The 24,240-nt window shown below is 44.9% G+C and overlaps 2 protein-coding genes and 1 long non-coding RNA gene across 8 annotated transcripts in view; 1 reads left to right on the top strand and 2 right to left on the bottom strand.

Annotated features, from left to right (window-relative positions):
- The window catches only part of NIPAL4 (NIPA like domain containing 4), a 14,364-nt gene extending 13,627 nt beyond the window's left edge, over positions 1-737 (bottom strand). Inside the window, exon 1 of one of the 2 annotated variants that reach the window (XM_082379132.1) lies at positions 584-737. In XM_082379132.1, coding sequence (XP_082235258.1) covers positions 584-620 — 37 coding nt within the window. In that variant the 5' untranslated portion in view covers positions 621-737. The remainder of the gene's footprint in view (positions 1-583) is intronic. The other variant, XM_082379131.1, reaches the window with a different exon arrangement.
- LOC309622890 overlaps positions 1-21,515 on the top strand; it is a 23,687-nt gene extending 2,172 nt beyond the window's left edge. Inside the window, exon 2 of the long non-coding RNA XR_014241191.1 lies at positions 21,141-21,515. This is a non-coding gene — a long non-coding RNA (uncharacterized lncRNA). The remainder of the gene's footprint in view (positions 1-21,140) is intronic.
- CYFIP2 (cytoplasmic FMR1 interacting protein 2) overlaps positions 21,234-24,240 on the bottom strand; it is a 128,538-nt gene continuing 125,531 nt past the window's right edge. For all 5 annotated transcript variants that reach the window (XM_082379054.1, XM_082379056.1, XM_082379057.1 and 2 more), the window contains one exon: positions 21,234-24,240. In XM_082379054.1, coding sequence (XP_082235180.1) covers positions 24,073-24,240 — 168 coding nt within the window. In that variant the 3' untranslated portion in view covers positions 21,234-24,072.

Genomic DNA, 24,240 nt, shown 5'->3' with positions numbered 1-24,240 from the left:
ACTTGCCTTCTAGAGTTGTGTTAAGTATTAACTGGGATAATGCAGGTAAAGAGCCTAGCCCACTACCCAGATTCATAATAAGAACTTGAGCATAAAGCCCAGCATCTTTCCTTATCCTTTCCTGGGTTGTTCTTTCCCTCCTTTTCCTAAAAGGTGGATGTGGGTTTGGGGGTGGTGAGTCTCTGCGCCCTCTACCCTGTCTTTGGTAAGCCCCAGGGGGACAGACCTGGGCAGGTACTAAAATCTGAAGCAACTATACATAAAAAACACCCCCCCGGCCCCCCCCCCCACACCTCTTGGTAGACCCGCTCCAATCGATAAATCCCGCCTCTTCCCTCCCACGCACGCCTCCCTTTCTCCCATTTCCCGCCCCCCCCCACCAGCTACCCAGCTCCAAAGAGGGGGAAAGTCAGCCAGAACCCTGCTCCTTCCCAAGACGTGCCTGAGAACTGGGTGGGGGGCGACGCATGCGGACCCCCTCCCCCGTTTCGGTCCCCCTGGCAGGAGAGGACGCAGAGGAAAGGAGCAGCAGGGAGGGAAGGCGAAGCGCAGAGCGCACGGGGTCCGCGCTGGCCTCACGCACCGTTCTCGCAGCTGGCGTTGCTGGCCGGCAGCTCCATGGGGCGGACGGTGCCCCGGCGCCCCGGCTCCGGAGCAGGTGGCTGAGATTTGTCCCTGCGTGGCCGGCGTGCGAGGAGCAGCCGGGGTCGGACCCGGGGGTGGGGAGAATGACGCACCCCAGAGGGGGAGGGTCCCCGGGGAGGAGCCGCCCAGCCTCTTGGGCAACTCCTTGGGCCTGGGGCCCTGTGCTCGAGTTGCCCGCGGAGGGGCGCATGCCCTCCAGGGGCGCGGAGACTGCCTGGCTCCCGGAAAGGGAGTCACCACCTCGCCCCAGGCAGGAGGTGAGGGGGCGGGTCCCCGGGCGTCGCCTCTCCTCGAGACGCCGGACCGGCACCCAGACAGTTGATGGGCTCCAGGGTGGCTGGAGAGGGGGCAATTTTCTGGCTGAGGTAGAAGTGGGAACGTGGGGACTAAAAGGGGGGAACTGCTGCCAGTTGGGGCTCTCTCGGGGCATGGGCATCCAGGACCCTGGGTTTTTTCCTTCCTGCCTGCCTTCCTGGCTTCCTGCCTCCCTGCCTTATTTATTCATTTAACGTAGGTCTGATCTGCACTGGGGCACTAATATGCAACAGGCACATAGTAGGTGCTCAATAAAGGTCGATACATATATGTGGAATGAATGGGTGATACAAGCTTGGTAAATTGAATGAAAGAAGGAAATGAAGTAATTGGAGACCAAAATGAATCAAACATATTCCCTGTCCCCCAAGAACCTTATATGTTATTAATAGGGGAAACAAAATGGGATCAACTATCTAGAGACTGGTGTTTTCCAAATCACCATCAAAAAGAAAAACGGTGGTGATGGAAAGTATATTTGTTCCTGTGGGTGCTAGTAAAAAAAAGTTCGAGAAACACTGAGCTTGACCTTAAAAACACTTGTGTGTTGCTTGCTATAGGCCAGGCACAGCTGTTAGTGCTGAAAAATCCCAGTTCATTTAATCCTCATGACAAACTTATTTGTAGCTTTATGATTTATAGAGAGGAAACTGAGGCACGGAGTGATCTAGTAACTTGCCCCGGGGTCCTAGCTAGGAAGCAGAAGAGCCAAGATGAAATGCATGCTCCCAGCAGCCACACCAAGCCCGGCATTTTAGGCTGAAATAACTTGTGCCCCCAAGTAGTGAGGACTGCCAGGAAAGTAGTGGTGGGTGCTGAGAGGTCACTGGCCTTCTGGAGGAAGTAGCTTTGAAAAGTAGTTATTTACTGAGTCTTCACTCCGGGACAGATACTGTACTAAAGCCTTACAGGCATGATCTCATTTACGCCTTCTGTGAGGCAGGTGCTAATCTCCACGGTACAGATGAGGGAAAACGGTATTAAAATTTTTTTGATTATGAAGTAATTTTGAATTTACAGAAGAGTTACAAAAATATTTCACAGAGTTCCCATATACCTATCACCAGTTTCCCCTAATAACATTTTGTATAGGAATAGAAAAAGCCATATTTTAAATACTGATAAACTACCCCCGCCCCGTCCCCACAAGGTCCCATAGCCAATAACTGAGGGCGCCAGGAGTAAACAGAGCTGCTATGTCCTCACCCTGTCTCCCAAGCCACCACCCCCCACCCTCTGCTGGTGGCCTTCTAGCTGGGCCTCAAAGGGAGGGTCCTCGCAGCATGCATGTGGCTTCCCTTAATTTGCTGGATGACTTTAAAAAGTCACCTTCTCTCCAGAAGGATCAGTTTCCCTATCTGTCAAATAAGACAGTCCTTCCTGCTCCTTTCTGTGTGTGTGTGTGTGTGTGTGTGTGTGTGTGTGTGTGTGTATCTGTGTCTGTGAACCACCATGGGGTCCAGGGCGGGGTGGGTAGGGCAGAGGTTAGAAAGGAAAGGGAAGCCACAGGTCTTGCCCACATACCAGATCCAAGTTCATTTATCTTTACCCTTAACACCCAGGCCTGTCCCTAACCTTGGAGGGATGTGGCACCAGAGTTCAAATGGAGGTGAATACTTCCAAGACCAGCATGAGTACTTCCAAGACACAAAGGAGACAGAAACTGGAGACTGGCCCTACTGGGAAATGATACTTCATTAGAGAAAAATGAATGTATCCATGCCACCTGGGAGGGAGGACATGACAAGGAATTTAGTTTGTCTTTTCTCTTACCTAAGCATTTCTGCTGCTCAGATCCTACTTGTGCTATAAAAGAGTGTCCATCTCTGAGGCTGGCCAAGGTACAACCCTCAAACTCTCACTGCATTCAAACTCCATCGCTTTTGTTCCAAGGACACAGGACGAGAGAGATGGAGTGCTTTGCTTTGGCCTGGGCTTTTTAAGTCACAAGAGAAGATGTTTGGTTATAGTTGCCTTGTGCCAGAGATGGGCCTGGATCTTGGGAGACTTTAATGCATTAATTGTGTATGTGTTTGTGATCTGTGGAGCTGCTAAAGTTCAGGGTAGGGGGCAGGGGCCTCCTTGCCCAGGTTAAGGACAATACTGAGTTCACCCTGTGCTTTGAGACAGGGCTTTTCAGAGTTAGGTGGATTTCATGTTTCAGGGCAGTGGGCTGAGGTGGAGGGAACTGGCATCTATTGGAGGGCCTTCTATACCTTCTCTGGGCCTCAGGGTCCCCATTTGTTCTAGGAGGGGGTGGGGCCTCCCCAGGGCTGGCATCGAGCATCCCGAGCGTCCCGGGAGTGCAGACATAAAGGGCCCCATTGAACTGCAGGCTCCTCGGCTGCTGTCCTGACAAAGCCCTTTTCTCCCTGAGCCACAAAAGCCCTGTCAGGTAGGTAGCAGGGCCTGCAGCATTGTCTCCCCAGAAAAGAACAACAGGGTTCACTGTCCACCCCAGGCTCAGTCTCCCAGGGGAGGGCGGATAGCTTTGGAAGAGAGTCTACATAGCCAGAGACAGATGGGCTCTGTCCTTAGCCAGCCAGGGATGGGTGAACCAGCCACATCTCATTTGGTCACTTATTCAGGGATGAGCAGGAAAACAAATTGACCAAAACCCAAATTCCTAAAAATCTGGCTTTTAAGTGCATGTCCAAATGTTTTATGTTATAGAGCTGCACTGTCCAATATGGTAGCCACCGGCTCCATGTGGCTACTGAGAGCTTGGAAAGTGGCGAATCTGAACTGTGCTGTATGTGTAAAATAGGCACTGTTAACCTCTGGGGCCAGATAATCCTCTGTGGGGGGCTGTCCTGTGCACTGTAGGATGTTTAGCATCACACCTGGTCTCTGCCCTCTAGATGCCAAGAGTACACACATACCTCTACCCCTCTTGGTTGTGATAACCAAAAACATCCCAGACAATGGCCCGAATCAAGATCAAGAATCATCCAGATTTCAAAACTTAATGAGAAAAAAGCTGTAAAATATCTCATTAAACAATTTTCTAGTATTGATTACATGTTGACATGATTATTTCTTGGATACACTGGGTTAAGTAAAATATATTATTAAAATTAATTTTCTCTACTTCTTTTTACTTTTTATAAAGTGGCTGCTGAACAATTTACAACTATATATAGACTGTGGCTCACATTCTATTTCTATTGGACAGTGCTCTTACAGAGGAAGAGACTGAGGGCTAGAGAGGATCTTGATGACTAGTGGCGGGTCACAGAGCAACAGAGAGGCAGAGTCAGGGTTCCAATCAGGTTTCCAGACTGGTACTCGAGACCAGTGCTACTACTCTCACACACCTTCACAGCTGAAAGGAAATCCCAACATCAGTGCACTGAGTGTTTCCAGTGTGGTACGGCCGAAAAGCACTGGGGGAGGAATATAGAGTAGAGACATGAGCAATAGGAATGCTATTTACAGAGGGCTTGCTATATATTATATGCATGCTTGTTTAATCTTTGCAACAACCCTGGGAAGCAAAGGTTTATTATTATCCCCTTTTCCAGTCCAGTGAGGACACAGCCTGTTCCGTGAGAAGCCAAGAATCAAATGTAGACACTCTCTTCAATATCACACAAACTACTTAGAGTCCCAAGTCTAGTAACATCCCATGACACCTGGGTAGGCCACTTCTCCTAGCATCCTACACCAGGTAAAAGGGCTGGAAAAGATGTAGCTTATGGTCCTTTCCAGTCCTGGAGAGCTGGTCTTCTGGGCAGGGAGGGGAAGGACAGAGGGCTGTCTCCTCCTTCAAGCCGACCTGGAATCATGGGAATCTAGATGGTCGGTATGCAGAGGCCGGCCTACCCTTCTCTTCCACGTGGTTCCCCAGGATGGCTGCTGTCCTCAAAAAGAGCTTTACTGTCTTATGCTCATAAAGAGCGTTAAGAAATAATGCTTGGGGGACTTCCCTGGTGGCACAGGGGCTGGGAACCTGCCTGCCAGTGCAGGGGACACGGGTTCGAGCCCTGGTCCGGGAGGATCCCACGTGCCGCGGAGCGACTGGGCCTGTGCGCCACAACTGCTGAGCCTGCGCTCTAGAGCCCGCGAGCCACAACTACTGAGCCCACGTGCCACAACTACTGAACCCGCGCACCTAGAGCCCATGCTCCGCAACAAGAGAAGCCACCGCAATGAGAAGCCTGTGCACCGCAACGAAGAGTGGCCCCCGCTCGCCGCAACTAGAGAAAGCCCACACGCAGCAACGGGGACCCAACGCAGCCATAAATAAATAAATAAAAAAAAAAATTAAAAAAAAAAAAGAAATAATGCTTGGAATGGACACAAGTGCACTCAGACTGGCCCTAAGAAGAGCACCGTGCCCAGAGATGAGGTCCACATGCAACTGGCATCAATCAGGATTATTAAAACAGCACACTGAGTCCTTCCTCTGAATGCTAAGAACTTTGCAGGCATTGGCTCACCTGGTCATTACAATCCCTTACTCTGGGTACCATGTTAAGTCCCATTTTATAGATGAAGGAACTGAGGTTCAGAGAAGTGAAGTGAAGTGACTGTACCAAGGTCACACACAGTGGTAGGGACAGAATTTCAAGCTGGGCTTGGGCAACCCCAGAGTAGTGCTCTTAACCACGGCGCTGGTTTGAGGAGGCCAGGGTCTTCTTCCCAGACCTGTTCCTCGTCCTCCTCTGTACGGGGTAGCTGGGAACACTGAGACCATCCAGAAACTACATGGAGTGGCCATACGATCTTCTCATCAGCCATCCTTCAGAGTTAGAGCTGGAAGGGCTCAAGGACTCCAACCCTCTTAGTTGGCAGATGGGGAAACTGAGGCACAGACAGGGGCGAGTTCATGCCCAACATCACTCTGCTAATTTGTGGCAGAATCAGTACTTCACTCAAAGTCACTGGAATCCCAATCCTGCACTTTTATCTACTACTATGCTTTCTTTCCGGGCAGAAAGGGCCGACCTTAGGGGAAATAATAAGAGGTATTACTTTTTGGTCACTTTTTAAGGCTGAGCCAGTGCACTGAGAATTTTACACACATTATCCCATTTACTCCTCACAACAAGCCTATGAGTTAGGTACTGCTATGATTCCTATTTCAGAGATGAGAAAATTGAGGCTCAGGAAGGTCAAGTAACTAGTCTGCAATTAAACAGTGGGACCATGATGAAACTCGGCAGCCTGATTCTGGAGCCATTTCTTGACCGCTCTTCTCAAGCTGATCACACCGTGTTTATGGGATCCTCCATCAGAATATCTGCCTACAGGTGGAAGGGGTTTCACATTACAACGGAGAGCAGAGCTCACCCGAGTAATGTATGCGGAAGGGCAGCACTGCTTGGCCTTGGTGTGGGTGTGCACAGAGCCTAATGCACTTTGTGTATGGAAAAGAACTTCAGATCTTACCTAAAACCAGCTGGAGTTAAAATAATAATACTGATATGAACTCTTACTTGCTGCACAACTTCTGTGCTGCAGGTTCTTTGCACGTATTAACCTCTAATCCTTACAGCAATCTCATGAGGTACATGAAGTTATCCTAGTTTTACAACTGATGACGGTGACTCTGAGAGGTCTGGTGACTTGCTCAAGGTCACTCATGTAAGAAGTGGCTAAGCTGGGATTTGAGCGGGTCCTCAAAGCACTGATGCAGTCTCATCCTTGTTCCTGCCTCTGGCTGGTCAGCAGCCGCAGGGTGGGGGACCGTGGGGTTGCTGGTCCTCTACACCTCTTTGGATCTGCAGCATCTGGTATGTAGGAACAGGGAGGGGGCACAGTGAGCTTCATGGCCAGAGGGAAGACTGATCCTAAAATGGGAAGAGTCAACTAAAAAATGAAGGACAAATTTAGGCTGTTTTCCCTTTTGGATTTTAAACAATAAGCCCATCTTGGACTCTGATGTCTGGGAGGGTGGTATTAAAAAGAGTCAGGCCGGACTTCCCTGGTGGCGCAGTGGTTAAGAATCAGCCTGCAAATGCAGGGGACATGGGTTCAAGCCCTGGTCCAGGAAGATCCCAAATGCCGCAGAGCAACTAAGTCCGTGGGCCACAACTACTGAGCCTGCGTGCCACAACTACTGAAGCCCACGTGCCTAAAGCCTGTGCTCTGCAACAAGAGAAGCCACCGCAATGAGAAGCCCGTGCACCTCAACGAAGAGGAGCCCCCGCTCTCCGCAACTAGAGAACGCCCGCACGCAGCAATGAAGACCCAACGCAGCCAAAAAAAAAAAAAAAAGAGAGTCAGGCCATGTGAGTTCTGGGCCCCTTCTGTCACTAACACTCTGGACCTGAGGCAGGTCTTTCTCACGTAGGTCTCAGTTTCCTCATTATGTGCTATGAAAATGAAGGATTTTTAATGATTTTTTTTCTTTTTGATGGTGAGGTGGGGGTAGGCATCAAAACCTTTTTTCCAAAGTTACATGAAAGGACAACACATAAACCTCTTTAAAAAGGAGCTCTTGGGCTTCCCTGGTGGCGCAGTGGTTGAGAATCTGCCTGCCAATGCAGGGGACACGGGTTCGAGCCCTGGTCTGGGAAGATCCCACATGCCGCGGAGCAACTGGGCCCGTGAGCCACAATTGCTGAGCCTGCGCGTCTGGAGCCTGTGCTCCGCAACAAGAGAGGCCGCGACAGTGAGAGGCCCGCGCACCGCGATGAAGAGTGGCCCCCACTTGCCGCAACTAGAGAAAGCCCTTGCACAGAAACGAAGACCCAACACAGCCATAAATAAATAAATAAATTAATTAAATTAAAAAAAAAAAAAAAGGAGCTCTTTCATTGATTCAGGGCAAGAGCCTGGAAACTTGTGCCTCGGCCTCCATGCTGTCTGCCTGCTGGGGAGGCTCTAGAAGGGATGCCCGTGGGCTCAGGACCTCCTCAGTTCTCCAGGGCCAGCTGTCAGAGCCCTGGAACACAGGCGCGATGCTGCCAAGTGGGTCTGAACACTTCTATGTAAGTGGAACCATCTGGGTCTCAGGGGAAATGCCCACACACTCCGAAGTGGCATGCAATGAGTGGTGTGAGGTGGGAGAGGTGTTTTATTTTCAAGCTTGGAACTAGCTCAGGCTCCTTTGGGGATCCTGGAGAGGAAGAGTAGGCTTGGGGTGGTGTATGGGTCTCACCTCAGCCACACATGGTAGCTGTGTGGCCTTAGGCAAGTGATTACCTTTCCTGGGTCTTATCTGTAAAATAGAGATAATGATGATGATAATGATAGTAATAAAGTTACCTCTTACTGATTACTTGCTATATGCAAGTGCTTCTTAGGTATTATACCAGCAAACCCTCACAATACCCTTTTGAAGTAGGTGTCATATTATCCATTTTGTAGATATGGAAACTGAGGCACAGAGAAGTTAGGGGGCTTGCACAAGTTCACATAGATCCAGCTATCAAATGGCAGAGCTAAGATGCAAACCAAACCCATTTTTGTTTGACTCCAAAGACAGCATTTTCACCTGCAATATACCACCTTCGTAAATTAAACCTGCCCCAAAGGGCTGTTTTGAGAATCATGAAAGACAACCTAGGTCATACTCACAGAATTGGCTTAGTAAATGTGTTTCCTTTCCTGTCTCCATACTAAATGCCCCAAAGGTCCCCTACAGGCCTGAAGGGGGTCCATGAATGTCTACAGGTCCCTCTCTTCCCAGAAAGTGAAAGTAAGGAAAGGGAAGAGAATTCTCTCTGATCTCAGGAAAAACTGCCTTTTTCCTTTAAATAAGCATCTCTAATGAGTGTTTCCCAAATTGTGTTCCATGAAACACTTCTCTACATTGTTCTGTGTTCAAAAAAGTTTGGGAAATGCTACATCCTCAACCTGCCTCTTAGAGATGCAAATTGCTTATTAGCATATTAAAGTCTCTGAGAAGTCCTGCTATAAAGTATTCTGCTCAACTTGGTTCAACCCAGAGTGTTCCAAATCCCACTGATCATGGAATCCACCCCCCACCCACACAGAACCCACATAATACTATTAACATCTGGTTCTAAGGAACACACTTGGGAAAGAAGCTGATTCTTGTCTGTTTATGCAGATAATAACAACTAAGGGCCAGAGAGCTTGCATGGGTTGTCTAGGGTCACACAGCTACCTGGTGGTGGATTCTTTTGTAAATGAAGCCTTATTCTCAAACTCACCACTGAGATGCAGGACGGAGTAGTGGTTAAAAGCAGGAACCTGGAGTTGGACAGGCTGCGCTTCTATCCTGCTCTACCATTCTCTAGCCAGGTGCTCTTGAGCAGGTTACTGAACCTCCTTGGGCCTTGATGATATGGGGACAATATGGCATCTATCTCATCAGGCTAATTGGGGGTGTCAGTGAGTTAATGTATGGAACAGCACCTGGCAGGAAGAAGTTAGTTAATTACCACTGTCCCTGCTGGAGTTTGTGCAAAACGAAGTTCACCTGAATGACGGTGGCACTGCAGGTGAGATCTGCTACTTGAGAGAGCCTGCTGCAGGGGGTGGGCAGGGATTGGCTGGTGGCTCTGAGGAGCCCTTTCTCCAGCCAAAGCTCCCAGGAGAGGGGTGTTCCTACCACCTGCCCCTGGGGCCAGGCATCTTGATGCTGCCAGATCAGACAGTCTCCACATGTCTGCCTCCTTGCCCTCTTGTCTAAGCTCAGAGAAAGTCTTGGAACAGTCAGTTTGTGACTCAGGAGCTGGAGTAAGCAGTAAGCTTCATACAAGGGGCACCAGCTTTGATCCAGACAGTCCTGGCACCAAACCCAGGCTCTGGACTTCCTACTTTGTAGGAGTTTGGCCAAGTCACTTAACTTCTCTGAGTCTCAGTTTCTTCATTTGTAACATGAGGATAATAGTAGGACCTACTGCCTAAGTTTGCTCTGAGGTACCAAGTAATGATCACTAATGTTTAATAGGTGCTTACTGCATGTTAGGCACTGTTCAAGCAACCGGGGATAGCTAGTGTCATGGTGGACAAGATCCTACTCTCCTGGAGCTTACATTCTAGAAACGGTAGATGTCCTACAAATATGCAAATAAATTTAAAAGTATTAAATCAGAATGTAATAATAGGTACAAAGAAAATGAAATAGGGTAAGAGGCAGGGAATGACTGATAAAATGGTGTGGGAAGGGCTTACTGAGGTGGTGATGTTTAAAGTGAGATGTGACTGACAAGGAGTGAATCATGGGACTACCTGGGGGAAGAGCCTTCCAGACAGAGGGGATGGCTAATACAAAGGCCCTGAGGTACAAGCAAGCTTGGTTTGTTTGAGAGATAGAAGGAAGGCCCTTTTGACAAGGAGCAGGAGAGTGATACAAGATAAAATCATTCACTCCTAGCACATACCCAAGAGAAGTGAAAACATATGTGCACGTAAAAAGTTGTACACAAATGTTCATAGCAGCATTATTCACAATAGCCCCAAAGTGGAAAGACCCTAAATGTTCATCAACTGATAAATGGATAAACAAAGTGTGGTACATCCATTCAGTGGAATATTATTTGGCCATAAAAAGGAATGAGGGCCTGATACCTCCTGGTACAACATGCATGAATCCTGAAAACATTATGCAAGAGGTCACATACTAAAGGCCACATATTACATGATTCCATTTATACGAAAGGTCCAGAAAAGGTCAATCCATACAGACAAAAAGTAGATTAATGGCTTCCAGGGCTGGGGGGAGGAGGAGTAGGGAGTGACTGCCAATGTGTATGGGGTTTCTTTTTGGGATGATGTAAATGTTTTGGAATTAGATATAAGCGATCGTTGCACAACTTTGTGAACATAAGAAAAACCACTGAATTGTACACTGGAAAGGATAAACTATGGTAAGTGGATTGTATCTCAATCAAAAAAAAAAGGAAAAAGTCAGAGGGCTAGGCGGGAGCCAGCCTAGAAGCTATGTGGAAGAGTTTAGGGTAGATACTCCTGTAACACCCATATTACAGAGGAGGGTCCAAGCGCACAGACTGAGTAAGTGACTGGCCCTGGGGCCACACAGCTACAAAGTGACTGAGTTGGGATTCACTCCTAGGCTGTCTGGATCAGAGTCCATTCTTTTATGTAAAGTCTTTATATAGCACAGAGCCTGGCATTCATCCACTAAGCACTCAATACATTCAGTTTCTGCATTCCCACCCCATGGGGCTTTTACTCTCATTGCTGGCCTCCGCTCTCTGAGCTACATCCCTCCCATTTGCCTCTTACCACGGACAGAGACAGAGGACCAGATGCCTTGCCCTGCCCCTTTGGATACATCCACAGTGGGGAGCACCCAGTCCTTGTTGGCTGCTTAATTAACTTACTGCCAACACAGTCACACTGGAAATTCTGGTTTGCAAGCTGGGCCTGGAAGAGAGGTTACAAAGGAATCCAGAGCGTGGGTTAAGGTTTCCTCATGGCTTGTCAGGTGGGGCAGGCGGCCAAGCCGCCATTCCATCTTGGAGGACCTCCGCCCTGATGGGGATGGGGATGAGAGGCAGTGGGGGGAAGGAGTGGGGACAGAGCTGTCCAACTCTGGATTGGCTGCAGCCTTTTTAAAATTGAGCTAAAAATCTACTGGAGATAATTATCTGCTTTTTGCTGCCCAAAGAAAAATGTCATTGTTTGCTTTGTGACAGGTCCAATAAATATATTTATGCCTCTCCAATTCCATCCTGCATTTCCAGAATGCCTGGTCTGCACAGAGTGGTCTGACCTTGAGTCAAACCCCAGCAGAGCCATGAGCGAGTGGTCCCCATTTTAGGGAAAGGCTTCACTGGTAATTTTTAACTTTTTCGGGGCCCCACATTGCTTTAAGAATCTAACACTAATTGTGAACGCTTGACACAGAAAGATGCACACACCTACATACGCACACCACTGTGCACTGAATTTCAGGGGGACTCAGGTTAACAATTCTTGGCTTTTGGCCACATGAAAAAAATCCTAAATTTTTAAATGTACATTTTTATTGAGGCAACACTTCATAAAAAATAGTGCACAAATGTTAAAATGATGTGTGAAGATCGATGTAATTTTACATATGTATACGCCCTTGTAACTGCCATCCTCATAAGAATATAGAACATTTCCAGCCCTCACAATGATCCAAGGAAATTCTGACATCTTGATTATAGCCTAGTGATTAAATCGGATGACTTTGGTCTTCTGATGTCCATAACTGTAAGAATAAATTTGTGCTGCTGTAAGCCACCTAAATTCATGGTAGTTTTTTAAAGCAGCAATAATACAGGGCTACACCCTCTTTCATTTGCACTGAGAGTAGGAAGGTGCTTGATACCCCAAAACACTGTGCTAAGGTAATGCATGCATACTGTCATTTGATTATTGCAGTAACAGCAGAAATAGGTATTATCCCTACTATTAGTCTTATCCATAAGGAACCTGACATTAAGAGAGATTAAGAATTTGCTAGTTCCTGGCAGAGCTGGGTTTTCAAGAACCCAGCTTTTAATCAGTTACTCCTTTTTGCCCCCTTTCTTGGCTAAGGAGGATCCCAAGAGAGAGAAAACGAACACCACCATGAAACTACTCCCAGCAGGCTCTGCCTCCATGCCTGCCCCCAGACTTCACGCCCATCCCTTACTCTGCTGCATTCTGGACTTTGCCCCAGTCCCTCCTGCCTCTATCCCAACTCCAGGCCTCCCTACCGCCCTATATAGTACAACCATCATGGCCGCAGTCAACGCCTGACAATTAGTCCTTTATTCTCTTCTATGACAGCTGCTGTTTTAAGGCAGGCTAACTTGTTGACACCAATTACATGGCAAACTTTTTCGAGGAGACAGGGGGATTGATGCCATCAGCGGACACAGATGGAACACTTTCGATGTGTTACCTGCTGTGTAAGGCACAGGCCCTATGGTGGGTGAGCAAGAGAGATGCAATCTCTATAGTCATGGACTGTATTCATGAAACGGTCACACAATTAACGTTGAATTATAATTCTGATAAATGGCAAGAAGGTCAAGTAGAGAATGCACAGAGAGTATTGGAACAGAGCAACTGGGACCTAGGTTTCCAGGAGGAAGGGTGTTTTACGTGAAGCCTGAAGGATGATGGAAGGCCTGAGTCTGTGAAGATGGGGAGGTGGAGGTGAGGTAGGGGCGCATTCCTGGAAGACAGGGGCAGGTGTGAGCGTCTCAGAAGGGACAAGGGGGCCTGGGACCCCAGGATGAACTGAAAAGAGCCCTTGGTGTGGTTGTTTAACCTGTATTGCTTTCTGAGCCTCGATCTTTGAGTATAGGATGGGAATGTTGGTGACAGGGGGAGCAAATTAAAGGAGACTACATGGCAGCTGTGGATGGGCTGAACCCAGGAGATCAGTCCCTTCCCCACTGCAGCCCCGATGAGTCCAGCGAGCTTTCAGCAGCTCAGGGCTGGGCTCCTTGCCAGAAGTGTTTAAGAAATGCCCCAACCAGGGGCTCTTTGATTTCCTCCTTTCCTGTTGGTCTGAAACACCAGAAGGCAGAAATCCCTGGGTTTTATTCTAACTAATGAGGGTGGAGCTTAGGGACCGTATATTTTTAGCTCTGATAGCATCTCACAGCATATTTTCCCAGGGAAACCCTCTGCCTTCCCCATTCTGCCGGAAGCTCCGGGCTAGCCAGACGAGCAGCATCTGGGAACGTGGGGAACAGGCTGAGAGGGGAGCACAGACTGAGGAAATCAGAGTAAATCAAACCAGATGGGGAAGTGGGGGCTGGCTTTGGGGGCTGGTTACTCTCCTCTCACCCAGAGGGAAGTGCGTCTTTGTCCCTTCCCACCTCTGGCTTATTCACTTTAGGGGAACTGAAGGCAGGATCTGAGCAGCCCCCTCCCAACGTCTGCAGGGTCAGGGGCAAAAGTACTACATACCAGATGTCTTTAAATAAGTAAGAGTTCTAAATCACACTATTAAACTGTTATGAAATACACTCTGTCTCCCTAAAGACAAAACACACTTTTATAACACAAAATAAGGTATATATAAAGTCATGGGTTTTATATGGACTACAAGTTGGAAAAAATTCCAAAGATGACTGAATTTAATTACCATTGTGTATTTCTGGGTGTTCTGCTCTTGGGGCAGTGATATTGGCTTGGCTAAAATAAAGAGAGATATAATTCATAAGTTAATATGTATTTATTCTATAAAATTTATTTTTCTTGCCTTCATTTTAACATTATTGTTTTTATAATCAAGATTCCCACACCCACGCACCTATGGTCAATTAATCTAAACAAAGGAGGTAAGAATACACAATGGAGAAAAGACAGTCTCTTCAATAAGTGGTGCTGGGAAAACTGGACAATTCCATGTAAAACAATGAGATTAGAACATTTCCTCACACCATATACAAAAATAAACTCTAAATGGATTAAAGACCTAAATATATATATTTACGACCTGAAACCACAAAACCTCCTAGAAGAGAACATAGGCAGAACACTCTTTGACATAAATTGTAGCAGTATCTTTTTGGATCAGCCCCCTAAGGCAAAAGAAACAAAAGCAAAAATAAATAAATGGGGCCTAATTAAACTTAAAAGCTTTTGTACAGCACATAAAACTATTGACAAAACGAAAAGACAACCTATGGAACAGAGAAAATATCTGCAAACAATATGACCGACAAGGGGTTAATATCCAAAATATATAAACAGCTCATACAACTCAATATAAACAAACAAACAACCCAATCAAAAAATGAGCAGAAGACCTGAATAGACATGTTTCCAAAGAAGACATAACAGGTGGCTAACAGGCACATTAAAAGATGCTCAACATCAATAATTATTAGAGAAATGCAAATCAAAACCACAGTGACATATCACCTCACACCTGTCAGAATGGCTATCATCAAAAAGTCTACAAATAACAAATGTTGGTGAGGATGTGGAGAAAAGGGAACCCTTGTACATTGTAGGTGGGAATGTACATTGGTGCAGCCACTACAGAAAATAGTATGCAGGTTCCTCAAAAAACTGAAAATAGAACTACCAGCAATTCCATTTCTGGGTATATATCCAGAAAAAAATGAAAACATTAATTCGAAAAGATACATGCACCCCAACGTTCACAGCAGCACTATTTACAATAGCCAAGATATGGAAGGAACACAAGTGTCCATCAATAGATGAATGGATAAAGATGTGGTACATATATACAATGGACCATTACTCAGCCATAAAAAAGAACGAAATTCTGCCATTTCCAGCAACGTGGATAGACCTATAGATAGAATATTATGCTTAGTGAAGTAAGTCAGACAGAGAAAGACAAACACTGTATGATATCACTTATATGTGGAATCTAGTAATGAAAACAAACAAATGTACATAGCAAAACAGAAACAGACCCACAGATACAGAAAAAAAAAAAAAGGTAGTTACCAATGGGGAGAAGGAAGCAAGGAAGGGCAAAATAGGGTATGGGATTAAGACATATAAACTACTATGTATAAAATAGATAAGCAACAAGGATATATTGTATAGCACAGGGAATTATAGCCATTAACTTGTAACAACTTTTAATGGAGTATAATGTAAAAATACTGAATCACTATGCTGTAAACCTGAAACTAATATAATATTGTTAATCAACTATACTTCAATTAAAAAAAAAAAGATTCCCTCTGCTCCTGCCTTTATTGAGGTACAACTGAAAATAAAATTTTACATATTCAAAGTGTACAAAATGATGTTTTGATATACGAATGTACTGTGAAATGATCATCACAATCAAGTTAATTAACACACCTATTACCTCACATAGTTACCTTTTTTGGGGGGCGTGGGTGTGGTAAGAACACTTAAAATCTACTCTCTATCATCAAGATTTTTATATAATTTGTATTCAATTGTCAGCAATGTCAAATTAGACAACCTTCCTTGAGTCATTAAAACTCAGAGTTTTAAAATTGATTTCAATATGAAGAAATTCTGTTCTGATAAGTGGTAGCACTTGAAATTATCAATAAGGTTTTTAAAGCAACACTTAGATTCAGAAACTAACTATGCATTTTATACACGTTCAACTACACTTGGGGTCATGTATAATTATTATTACAGAAAATATTACACAACATTCACATTTTACTAAATAAATTTATTATATAAATAATCCCTTACATTACAGTTTTCATTGCCTTTTAAAGCAGTATCTAGAGGGTACAGTATTTCCTGAATTGTTCTTTCAAATCTTTCAGTTCTGGAATATTATGAGAAAACCTCCCTAAAAGCAGTACACGGCTCAATTTTTTCCGACCTCCCTCAATCAAGACGATACTTTGACATATAATGGCCCAAAAGTAGTTTGTAAACAGGTTAGTTTGGAATTATTTGTATGTGAATCATCTTCTTCCTAGTCATGCAAAATATTTTTGTTTCATTGTTTGTGTATCTTTATATTTCATTGGAAGGCCATTTCTGTTGCATATTTCACATGCATTTTCATTTGGGAAAGCCAGTTTCTCTAAAATTTATCAAAATATGTTTTGATCCTCTTAGACAAATTTAGACGCCCTTGATTTTTTGTAATGTTAATAATAGTAAGCAATAGTTCACAGTGAGTGTATAGTGACTGTAAATTCAAAGTTAATTTTATTTCCCCCCAAGACCACAGCTCACTCTTTGAGGACTTCTGTGATTTTACTGAACTCTTTTAGTGAATTTTTTTTACCTTGTCTAAACTAAATCTAATTACTTTAACAGTATCTTGTCAGCAATTTCATCGAGTGTGTAAAAGTGGTTTTAATGAAAAATCTGATATGTGTTTCATCAAATGTTCTATCTTTGAACAGCTCAGTAAAATATTGTACACGATCTTTTTTGTTCCCAAAAAAACTGACATTAGAGGCACACCTGTAACCAAGTTTCCTAGTCACAAATTCAAACTATGTGCTGGATGAGGCACAAAAAAACGTTCATGGGTTTTCAGCTAAAAATGCCAAATCGGGGACTTCCCTGGTGGCACAGTGGTTAAGAATCCGCCTGCCAATGCAGGGGACACAGGTTTGAGCCCTAGTCTGGGAAGATCCCACATGCCGCGGAGCAACTAAGCCCGTGCATCACAACTACTGAGCCTGCACTCTTGAGGCCGCGAGCCACAACTACTGAAGCCTGTGCGCCGAGAGCCCGTGCTCCACAACGAGAAGCCACTGCAATGCGAAGCCCGTGCACCACAGCAAAGAGTAGCCCCTGCTTGCCGCAACTAAAAGAAAGCCTGTGCACAGCAACGAAGACCCAACGCAGCCATAAATAAATAAATAAATAATGTGGCCATAAATAAATAAATAAACAAATAAATAAATTTATTAAAAAAAAAAAAAAGCCAAATCGTAGGCTAGCCCTCTTTTCTCTTCCTACAAGCCTCTATTTGAAGGCTTGAAAATAGTGAGCATTCAAGAAGTGTTTCTCAAGCAATGGCATCCCAGCCTTCAAACAGTCCAGGGCCCCAGACACAGCACCTTTCCCAGATCTATTCTCTTCTCCATTGTTATGGGTTGAATTTCTCTCCCAACTCAACTCATATGTTTAAGCCCTAAACTCCAGTACCTCAGAATGGGATTCTATTTAGAGATAGAGTCTTTAATGAGGAAATTAAGGTAAAAGGAGGTCATAAAAATGGGCCCCAATCCAATGTAACTGGTGTCCTTAGGAAATTATGACACAGACACAGAGGAAAGACCATGTAAAGACACAGGGAGAAGACAGCCATCTGTAAGCCAAGGAGAGAGATCTTAGAAGAAACTAAACCTGCTGACATCTTGATCTTGGACTTGTGGCCTCCAGAATGGTAAGAAAATAAATTTCTGTTGTTTCAGCCACCTGGTCTGTGGTATTTCGTTATGGCAACCCTAGCAAGTGAATCCACTCAGCTACCCTATGCTCTTCCATCATGAAAATGCTTCCTCTTTCCACCTGAATTCCTTCAGTACTTTGCCAAGTCCCTGCTTCCCTAATTGTGCCCAAGGGTCATGACTGCCCATGTGTAAGTGGTTCTTCTCCTGTGGGAATTTAAAAAACTATCTTAACATGGATTTCCACACCCTTAGTCCAATAGTTTTCAAAGAATGTTTCATGAGAGAATCATTAGTGATGCAGAGAAAGGAGTGTCCGAGGTCATAGCCATCTGGGAGATGTGGTGATAATCCAGGCTGATTAAGCTCTGCAGGACTCCTCAGAGCACTGCTGATCTTTCAAGAGGGGAGAGAGCATGATGCATTCCCCAAATTTATTTGAACATGGAATCTTCTTTTCACTGTGCATCTCTCCAGACTAATAGTGCTCAATGGCACTAGATCAAATATACCAGCCCTAATGATGAGAACCCTTTGAGGTGGTGACATATGGCTGAGAAAGATTTTGAGTTTGTGAAGTAGTCAGGCTCCTCAAGGTACACCAGTAGGAAATGACCTAGAATTGGGAAACCAGAGATTGAAGGGACCTTGGATTATTCTGTCCACCTTGAAGATGAGGAATCTGAGGCCCCAAGAGATTTGAGGACTTCCCAGGCTGCAGCAGTGGGGGCCACTAATGCCCTAGAACTCATCTCTGTTGGCAGTCTTCAGGAAAGCAGGCGCTGTGTAACATAGGAGGCTCCAAGCACTGGTGCTGGTCTTAAACATATCCTTCTAGAGATCTTCTACTGCCATCCTTTCTGATGTGTGAGAGGTCTCCAGGTGCCTTCAGTCTGGGAACTTCCTTGCCACTATGCTGGGTCTCTCCTAATACCAGGCTTAGCTCAATCTTACTGACCCAAAGCCCCCCAAAAGTCCAGTAATCAAATTCGAAGTCTAGTTTTGGGGTCCAGACTGGCTGATCAATTTACTATAGTGTAACAGCAAAAGCCCATCCTTTGGAACTGGGTTCATATTCCAGCTTTCACTTAGTAACTGTGTGAAAAGAAACACACTGTATAGCCCCTTTGTCAAAGGTGGGATATAACACAAAAAGTGATGGTGGTTGATTCAAAGGAATGGATGGATGAATGGGATTTAGCATGGTGCCCACGCACATTAGGCCTCATTAAATATTAGTTCCCACGCTTCCTCTTAAAACTAGGGATATATTGATAAATGGTATATATGGAACAGGATAGAAAGCCCAGAAATAAACCCATGCACTTATGGTCAATTCATCTATGACAAAGGAGGCAAGAATATACAGTGGAGAAAAGACAGTCTCTTCAGTAAGTGGTGCTGGGAAAACCGGACAGCTACAGGTAAAACGATGAAGTTAGAACATTCTCTAACACCATATACAGACATAAACTCAAAATGGATTAAAGACCTAAATGTAAGACTGATAAACTGCTAAAGGAAAACATAGGCAGAACACTGACATAAATTGCAGCAATATTTTTTTTGGATCTGTCTCCTAAAGCAAAGGAAACAAAACCAAAAGTAGACAAATGGGACCTAATTAAACTTAAAAGCTTTTGCACAGCAAAGGAAATCATCAACAAAACAAAAAGACGACGTACTGAATGGGAGAAGATACTTGCAAATGATATGACTGATAAGGAGTTAATATCCAACATACATAAACAGCTCATACAACTGAACATCAAAAAAAAACAAACAACCCGGGAATTCCCTGGCGGCGCAGTGGTTGAGAATCTGCCTGCCAATGCAGGGGACATAGGTTCAAGCCCGGGTCTGGGAAGATTCCACATGCCGCGGAGCAACTAGGCCCGTGAGCCACAACTACTGAGCCTGCGCGTCTGGAGCCTGTGCTCCGCAACGAGAGAGGCCGCGATAATGAGAAGCCCGCGCACCGCGATGAAGAGTGGCCCCCACTTGCCGCAACACTTGCCGCAACTAGAGAAAGCCCTTGCACAGAAACAAAGACCCAACAGAGCCATAAATAAATAAATAAACAAACAACAACAACAAAAAGTCACAGCGAATATCTTTAAAAAAAAAAACAACAAAAAAACCCCACAAACAACCCAATTAAAAAATGGGCAGAAGAACTGAATAGACATTTTACCAAAGAGGACATGCAGATGGCCAACAGGCACATGAAAAGATGCTCAATATTGCTAATCATCAGGGAAATGCAAATCAAAACCACGATGAGCTATCACCTCACACCTGTCAGAATGGTTATCATCAAAAAGAACACAAATAACATGTTGGCAAGGATGTGGAGAGAAGGGAACCCTCCTACGCTGTTGGTGGAAAGGTAAATTGGTACAGCCAATAAGGAAAACAGTATGGAGGTTCCTTAAAAAACTAAAAATAGAGTTACCATATGATCCAGCAATCCCCCTTCTGGGCATATATCTGGAAAAGACAAAAACTCTAATTCGAAAAGAAACATGCACCCCAATATTCACAGCAGCACTATTTATAATCGCCAAGACATGGAAGCAACCTAAATGTCCATCAACAGATGAATGGATAAAGAAGATGTTATATATGTGTGTGTATATATATTGGGTTGGCCAAAAAGTTCGTCTGGGTTTTTCATATGATCTGATGGAAAAACCCAAGTGAACTTTTTGGCCAACCCTAGGCTCACCACACACACACACACAACATGGGATATTACTCAACCATAAAAAGAACGAAATAGTGCAATTTGCAGCAACATGGATGAACCAAGATATTTTCATACTAAGTGAAGTAAGTCAGACAGAGGAAGACAAGTATCACATGATTTCACTTATATGTGAAATCTAAAAAAAGATACAAATGAACTTATTTACAAAACAGAAACAGACTCATAGACATAGAAAACAAATTTATGATTACCAATGGGGGGAGGGAGGAAGGGATAAATTAGGAGTTTGGGATTAACAGATACACACTACTATATATAAAACAGAAAAATAACAAACACCTGTATAGCACAGGGAACTATATTCAATACCTTGTAATACTCTATAATGGAAAAGAATCTGAAAAAGGATACATATGTATAACTGAATCACTTTGCTGTACACCTAAAACTAACACATTGTAAATCAACTATACTTCAATTAAAAAAATAAAAAACAAACACCAACAACAACAAAAATCCCAAAAAACAAAACTAGGGATCTAGTTTGTAGAGTTACACTGTCAGACTATGAAACCCCTAGGCTCAGGAACCATCTCCGATATCTTGCCCAGTGCAAGTCAATTTGTAAAGATTTAATTCCCCCAGCGAGAAAGGAAAACAAGCCATTAGTTTAGGGTGCAATGTCTTTATCTTCTTTATCTTTATCTTCCTCCATTCTCTTTCAGGTTGTATCCTTAGTCATCAGTTTTCATGTGGCCTTCCACAGATCAACGACGACTAGAATATGACCCAGAATCAAGACAAGATGCTCATTTCACTAGTTTGGAAGCAGTTTTAATGGAGATGGAAATGTTTATCAACTCAACACAGGTACCCCAAAATACAAAGCAAAATATCATCTTCAGCTGCATAGCAAATATGATTTAAGAATTTAACATCATTATTTGATCACAAGCGTAAATATAAGTCACCATAAATAAATGTAAATTCATTGTACAAAAATCCCCAACAACTCTTAATACAAATATGGTACATTTGACAGTTTCTGAAACAGAATTTTTTTTAACCTTTTAAAACCTAAGATTTTATTTTTCCTGGTTCTTAGATACACAAAAAATCAAAAGTGGGGGTGGGCAGTAACACCAGGAAGGAAAGAATATTAAACCCTTTCGGTGTTCGTAAATCAATGCTGCTGGTGAGCCAGGGAAATAAATCGTCTCTCCTAAAGGTGAAGACCTCAATTTACTGGGATCAAATCTCTTGAGGATAATGGGATTCTGCCCAGAGGGTCAAATTCAGGGCTATGAATGCAGGGTGGGAGGGGTGGGCTGTTGAAATAGCAATCTCATCCAACAGGTGATCCAAATCTCCGCAAAGCAATGGTCAAGGATTTAGAATGATCTCCAGGACTTAATAGCCAGACTTAATCTGAGAGAGTGAGCCAGCTACTGTTCCCAGACAGGAATGAAGACTCGGAAGGCTCTGGAGCTTAGAAATTTTATGTGGGTTTTGAAGGTGAGTTTTACCTGGTGGTTCTCCCATGTGGTGTAATGCCTCACTTTTGACTTTGGGATACATCTATGGTCATCAAGAAGAAAAAAATGAGAAATCAGAATAGGAAGTGGCAGTTCCAGACAGGAGGATCTGACAGCTTCCACCTTGACTCACTTTCCTTCCCAACAAATATTTTCTTTCATGGCTCAGAGGGAGCTCAAAGCCCAAGGCTAGCAGTGCAGGGGGCCTCTATAGCAGTGGTCCTCAGATTTTCATGTGCAACAGAACAATCCAGCTTGTGGCAAGTGCAGATTTCTTGACCCTGCTCCCAGAGATGTAGAATTAATGGGTGTGAGATGGGGCCCAGGAATCTGCATTAAACGTGCTAATCTCAGGAGGTCCTGATGTATGTGGCCTTTGGACCATACTTTGGCGAGCCCCACCTCTCTCCTCCCTGGTGAGCATGAGTGGGTAACACAAACCTCTTGCTATGGACACTTCTTTGCTCTTGTCACGGGGTTGAAGTGGGCCATGTGGTTAATGGAAACCATTTCCATTCATCTGCCCTGAGGGAGCAGATCATTACTGTTCTATTTTCTCTCTTTCTTTTCCTTCCTGGGCTGGGGGAGAAATATCCGCTGTCTCACTTTATATGTTCTTACAAGCTCAGGGTCACAGATTCCCTTTGATGATGAGGTGCTCTGCAATGAGAAATTCACTTCCCAAAGGCTTCCGTCCTTCTAAACAGTCTCCCCATGCTCGGTAGGAGATTCTGCAGGGGATTTTGGTTCAGTCAGGGAAACGGAAGTAGACACATCCCTGTGAGATATACCCCATACCTCAAAATCTAAGTTAAGGAACATCAAGGAAGTTGACAGCCAAAGATAAAATGTCTCCGGAATCTTTCAGCTTCTAGGACAACAAAAGTTCTGATTCACTAGAACAGGATTCCTCTTTGGGGTATATTTTGGTATTAAAAGCTCGTTGACAAGTATTATTTATATTCCTTACCTCCTTGACCCCAAGATGTTTCTGACTTCTATTAAAATAACCCTTTAATATTTTCTTTCTTGTGACAGTTTTCCTTGCTGAGAGATTCTGTGCCAAGATGTGGCCCCCAATTTGGTCGCTGGCTAATGCTCTGGGCAGTGCACGCCTGGCCTGTTCAAAGCTGTAGCCCCAGTGTCCATTACCCTGTCATCTCATCAGCTTGATGGTGAGAGGGTCCTTTATTCATTGAGCAAATGCTTGGTGCTCACTAAGCATTTGCTCAGTGAATAAAGGACCCTCTCACCATCAAGCTGATGAGATGGTCTAATAGCTTTCTGTTTCGGACTATGGAATCCCTGGCTGTGTTCATAAATACTGCTTCTACATAGCGGTCCTGACCATCTTCTTACCCCAATTCTACTCACCCATTACAGTTGTGAATGCATTTCTGAATTCTCTCTAGGAGTGCCCTGAGAGGGGAGTCAGGATGTGGTTTTGGGAGTCCATGGAAGGTCAGAGGCAACACCACAACACCATCTACCACGGTACCGATACCAGGAACCTCGTCTCCCATTCACCATGGCTCTCAGCGCCTGGTCCGAGAGTACTCTCGGTGGTAGAATCCCTGGCGTCCAGGGCAGAAGAAGATGCCATCTTGGGAAGTGGAGGGAGGGAGCCAGAGGAGGTGAAGATGCTAGGAAGTGGACGCATGGCCAGGCTGGCATCTTGGGGCATCACCACACTCTTCTCTCCATCTCTAAGACTTCGGTCCTGGGGGCACGTGGGCATTGGGTTGGAGGTCGCCATCTGAGGAGGAGGTCTTGGGAAGCAACCACAGATGGAGGAGACCACGAGATGGAGAAAGGGTAAAACCAGGGCTCTTAACACAGCTGAGGGAAAAAAAAGTAAAAAAGAAAAAAGCATATACTGCCCTGTTTCTTTTCTTTTCTTTTTTTTTTTTTTCATTTACACTATGGAGAAACCACCATGGAGATGTCGTGGGAGAGCATGCACAGGCCCAGCCCTCAGGAGGTGCAGATGTGTTTGGGGAGATTCTTGTTTGCTTCCAGGTCCATCCCACACACTGTCCAGTCGGACCCTGTTGCAGGCTGGCTGTGGCTTTCTCTCTCCTGCTTCTTCTCCTCCAGGTCGAGGGTTTGCAGGACCTTCCGCCTAGCAGGTGGTGGCCAGGGACTGGTGGATGGGTGGTTGGAAGCAGCGCACATGCTCCACGGTGGAGCTGTCCGTCTCCACGGACTTCATGTACTTGTTCAGGATGGCAAAAACCTCATTGTTCAAGATCTGGTACTTCCTGATCCTGTCTGCCATCTTCTTCAGGGG

Source organism: Balaenoptera borealis (assembly GCF_965194805.1).
Source record: "Balaenoptera borealis genome assembly, chromosome: 2".
NCBI lineage: Eukaryota > Metazoa > Chordata > Mammalia > Artiodactyla > Balaenopteridae > Balaenoptera > Balaenoptera borealis.
This window is presented reverse-complemented; position numbering and strand designations above follow the sequence as displayed.